Genomic DNA, 5503 nt, shown 5'->3' with positions numbered 1-5503 from the left:
TTTTATTATGTTAAAAAAGCATAATTCTTCTTTGGTTTTTTTTTTCTTAATTTAATTTAACATGTTTACTTTTAACACCTTTCAATTATTTTTTTTTTGTTTTTGTTTTAGTATTTTTTAAAATTTAACATTTTTATTAGTTTTATTGGTAAAGTCGGAAAGCTCATCAATTTACGAGTTATTTCAATATCAATGACAATTTATAATGTCAATCTACCTTCAAAAATTATTTCTGTTTTTTTTTTTATTCTTTTATTTGGTACAATTTTTTTAAAAGTACTAAAATGTAAATTAAATTTTTTTTCAACCAATAGAGCTAATTTTTTGTTTTCCTTTTGATCGTTTTTTTTTTCTTATTGAAGAGTAATTGTTGAATATTGAAAAAATGTTGATAAAATTTTGTGTTTTTAAGAAAAAAATATTTTATGTATGTTAATTTTGGCATGTTTAATAATAAAATCATTTAATGGAACAGGAAGGCCCTGGAACTTTTCTAAAAATTTTGCAATTTCGAGTTTAATACAGATTTGAAATTTTTTAATTGAATTGTTGAATTTTTCAACAAGAATATTCCTGACTCTGATTCCTTCTGCCTATTACAGTAAATTAATTCAGTTTTGACTCAAAAACTTTTTAATTTTTTTAATTTACTCCGAAAAAAACGCATCTTTTTAACCAACCAAACTATAAAAATAAAAAAATCATTAAAAATCGAATTCCTAGATTTTAACTTTAATTCTAATTCCGATTCTGACTACACCAATTTTGATTTGGTCTAGCACTTCGAATCTAATTTCAACTTTGATTCCAGTTCTGACTACCACTACGAATTCAATTGCAATTCCGAATTTTACTCCGAATTTATATTGTATGAATGAATGATAACAATATTATTAACAATATGTAGAAAAAATATATTTTAGATGTTTATATACGAAATTTTGAAATTATTTTTCCTTATTCTACGATATAATTCACCCTCTTTATTCTGTAATATATCACTTTGATATGCATTCTAGAACAATTCATTATAAATATCCCAATTTTATTGTATTTTTCTTATATGCATATGAGAAGTATTGAATGTGGAACTAAAAAATAATAAGATCTTATTGCTGATGCTTTTACATTCATGATTAAACATACATATATGTACGTACCTTTCTTATGAATTTATGAATTTTAAATTTTAAAACTCATATTGAATGATTAACGTTTTAATTACGTATGTATATTTGCAATTTTTCCGAATTATTTTGATTTATAATAAAAATTCATGCTTAAATTGGTAATAAGAAACTAAAATAAAAATTTAAAACTTATATAATAATGATGATTTAATTAATTTTAGAATAAATTTTTAACATTTTATTAAGAAAATCATATTAATGTCCTCTTATTTTATTATATTTTCTGGATAGTTTTAATAATATTAATCATTTCCAAAATGTATTGCATATCAAATCCTATAATATAAATTTATAATTCTTGTATGTCTTATTATATATGTATGAATAAAAATTATAATAAATAATCGGAGTATTATTTAATTTTTTGGTAATTCATTTCATTACTTCTTTCATCTCTTTTTCATATAATGATTTATGGTATATAATATGTAAGTAAATATTTTAGATATTCGCTATATCACTTGAATGTGTGCATACTATAACATATGATATCAAAATGTAGAAATGGAAAACAAAAGACTAAAAGTAACTTACGAAGAAATATTCAAAAAAAATATTTTTTGGTCTAAAAATTTAGAAATATAACAAAACTTTTCAAATATGTATACAGATTTTATATGTACTATATAAAGTTTGTTTGTATGTAAATATTGCAAAATGCGAAATTCAAAATATTATAAAGAATATACAAGAGATAAGATATTAGAAATTATGCAATTCATCTCATCGTTCATTATCGTCTTGACCACCAAATTTTTTCTTCAATATTTATATGTACATGCATACACACAAACGTGGTTAAAAGTATGTTGTATAAGAAAAAAAATTTTTTATACGTCTTTTATTTTATGCTAAAGGTGTGATTTCTTTTAAAAATGTTATACCATATAGGTATAAAGTACACACACAATTCATACATACATGCAAAATAACCTTATATTTTGTACTAATATAATTTTGAAAATGAGATTTTTTGGCTAAACCTATACGATTACATATATAGAAAAATATAGTAAAATAACTAAAATTTTTATTATCGTCTATATTGGATGAATTTTTTTTTTGATATAAAAACGAAAAATCTCAGAGAATAATCATTCAGTTAAGTGTTTAACTTTGTATAGTAAACAATAATTAAAAAAAAAAATTATATTTTAATTTTTTAAACTAAAAAATTTAATTAAAAATTTTGATAAAAATGTTCAGATTTGTAAGTGCTTTAGAATTTGTTATACATGAAAAAATATTTTTAAATTTTGTTGAATAAAATTTGAAAAATTTTGAATATAAAAAAAGTTAGAAATTCATAGAGAACAATAAGAAAATAATACTTAAAATTAAAATATAAAATTCAATTGGTCTAAATCTTAATTATTTAAGTTGGTTAATGAAAATTTTGAACTATTTTTCAATTAAGTATAAAAGAATTAAATATAACATATAAGAGAATAATGTTCTAAATTTTAGTAAATTTGCAGTAGAGTATACTGCAATTTACGAACAACTACAAGTAAAATACAAGTGTTGAATAATTTTTGACAGAATCATTTAAGAATCAATCCAAATCAGTGATGTTTTAAGAACATATTTACTTAAGAGGAAATTAATATATAATAAAAAAATTTTATTGTATATTGCTACAATTTCGAGTTCTAAATTTTATAAAATTTTGATAATTTTTAATAAAATATTTCATTAATAATCAATTATTCTTATTTAATAATTCTAATAATTTCTACTTATTTTGGATACCATTTTATATAAAAAGGATAATTAAAATATTTCAATTAAAATTAATTCCAAAATTTATATTAGATTTAAAAAATTAAATTTATTTCCAATTTACAGGTTGCACTTATTGTAATTTTGGGTTATGCTACCGCTCAAGATCATGCTGCTATAACAACAAAATTACAAAATATTGTAAATGGTGATGGTACATATGCATATGAATATCAAACATCAAATGGTATTGCTGGACAAGAACAAGGTACTGGTGGTGAATATGCACAAGGAAGTTTTGCTTATTATTCACCAGAAGGTGAATTAATACAATTACAATATTCAGCTGATGAATCTGGTTTTCATCCAACTGGACCACATTTACCAACACCACCACCAATTCCAGAACATGTTTTACGTGCTTTAGAATATATTCGTACACATCCATCACCCGAATCTCAACCACAATTATTTAAAAGAAGAATTTAAAAATTTATTTTTTTTTTTTTATTAGTTTAAATTGAATCCTAAGTATATGGAGGAGAAAAATATTTTCTTTTTTTCTATAAAAAAGAATATTTTTTCTTGTAGTCAAGTATTATAAAAATATGCAAAAAAAAAAACAAAAAAAAAAAATTCATTAAAAAATTAAAATGACAAGCTCTAATTTTAGTGTATATAGAAATTTATGAATGAAATTAGTACTTGTGATGTAAAATTAGAATAAAAAAAAATTTATTTGTATTTAAGAGATGGAAAGGACAGTATAAGAGTTATAACTGTTCTTTCTATGCCTAGTATTTTTTTCCTTTTTCACATACATTTTTTTTTAAAATATTAAGAATCAAAATATATTTGTATCATTCTATTTTTTTTTTATATAATTGTTGTTAATATTTTTAATATTGTTTTTATATGTTTAAGAATGAAAGTAATAAAATTTAAAATATATAAACTTTATTTTTGATAAATTAAATAAATTGTGTTTAAATTTTAATATTGTGTTACAGGGATTGATATGAGGGTTTGGCAATGAGCTGCTATGTGCTGCTAGATCTTCTAGAATATTCCACATATTTTAATATAGAAGAACAATTATTTAAAGTAACACAAATATTCATACAAATTTAAAAATTTCAAACGATTCCAAGACTTTCTATTCAATTTTGTATAAAATTTTCATATTCACAAATTTCTGATGTTGAGATTTTTTGGAAAAAAGTTAAGTTTTAAAAGACCATTTTGAAATAGGTTAAAATAGAAGTGAAAGACAATATATATTTAAACAAAATTAATTGTGTACCTTCATCTATTCAAAGTTATAAATTCAAGACAAAAATAAATTTTTTTCTAATTATTTTAAATATTTTAATTTCTCATTTTGTAAAATTAAATACGAAAATTACGCATTAAAAACTATTTTTAATTTTAAAGTTTGATTTGTGCGTCTAGATATTGACAAAATTAATAGTAGAACTTTTACTTATCATTAGTAGCGTGTTACTTTCAACACTAGCACTTTCCTGTAATTTAAATTTCAATCCTTATTCACAATACTTTTGATATAGTAAATGAGTAAAATATGAAATGATGAGCCTAGATGAATTTAAATTTAATTATGCCAAATATTTATATTAAAATTGACAATTATAGAATCATTCCATAGTTGAAAATTATAAAAAATAGTAATTATTAATGATATTCGGATTGAATTCACTGAGGTTTCATCTTTAGCGAAATTTAGTAATTCTCAGCTAAGCATAAAATTTTGAGCTACAAATAAACATAATAAAATGATAAGTATACCTATATCTATCTAAATTAATAAATAAATGAAGGCATTTATGTAGTTTTTATGAACAATAGTTTATTTGTGAGGAAGCAAGTGCACATACTAAGTTTTAAAGCGTTTTTAAGTTTAGAGAGCAAGTTTTAAAGCTTATTGTCGGAAATCAATGTTTTGTAATCAATGTTTATGTATATTGTACATATTATATTAAGTACCTACATATCGAATAATTATGTAGGTCAAATAAGTGAAAATTCTTTGTTTTAAAACGAAATAAATTTTAAACTAAAAATATGATCACTTCACGAGACCTAATTAAATTTTAACTCAGTTAATTTAGTAAAAAAACTGAGTAAAGTTTTGTCTCGTGAGCGGCCGGAGCGGATTTGTTGTTTCTTATTTTAGGTGAAAATTCGAGAAAATTAACAAACGTATGTGAGAGAATTAAAACAAACAAACAACAATAACAATACAATAACAATTATATGACGTTTTATAAATTATGTAGACATGTGTATATATTTGAAATTTAGTTCATTGCCATTTTAATTTCAATTAAAAATAAAACATATGAAAAAAAAAAAATTTTTTTTTTTTTTGATAAAATAAAAATGAGCCTAAAAATTAGAGAGAAAAACAAAGAATAAAAAATTTTGATAAATAACTAATTTTTTTTTTCTTTGATTACTTTATAGATGTCACAAAATAATTTAATTAATTGATCTATTAATAATTTATAAATGCAATCTTAAGAGTCATGTATAAGACACCATTCACGATATCTAGTCAAAGATGAAAGATA

At 21.2% G+C, this 5503-nt stretch overlaps 1 protein-coding gene across 1 annotated transcript; it reads left to right on the top strand.

Annotated features, from left to right (window-relative positions):
• The first annotated feature begins 2298 nt into the window (after positions 1-2298).
• On the top strand, positions 2299-3513 carry LOC129609178 (pupal cuticle protein Edg-78E-like). The gene is made up of 2 exons (XM_055521096.1): positions 2299-2400; positions 3039-3513. Exons 1-2 carry the CDS (start codon positions 2389-2391, stop codon positions 3399-3401), a joined length of 375 nt encoding a protein of 124 aa, XP_055377071.1. The 5' UTR covers positions 2299-2388; the 3' UTR covers positions 3402-3513.
• The last annotated feature ends 1990 nt before the right edge of the window (positions 3514-5503 follow it).

The sequence above is a fragment of the Condylostylus longicornis genome, unplaced genomic scaffold (assembly GCF_029603195.1).
Source record: "Condylostylus longicornis isolate FDR11 unplaced genomic scaffold, ASM2960319v2 ptg000038l, whole genome shotgun sequence".
In the NCBI taxonomy this organism is placed as follows: Eukaryota; Metazoa; Arthropoda; class Insecta; order Diptera; family Dolichopodidae; genus Condylostylus; species Condylostylus longicornis.
This window is presented reverse-complemented; position numbering and strand designations above follow the sequence as displayed.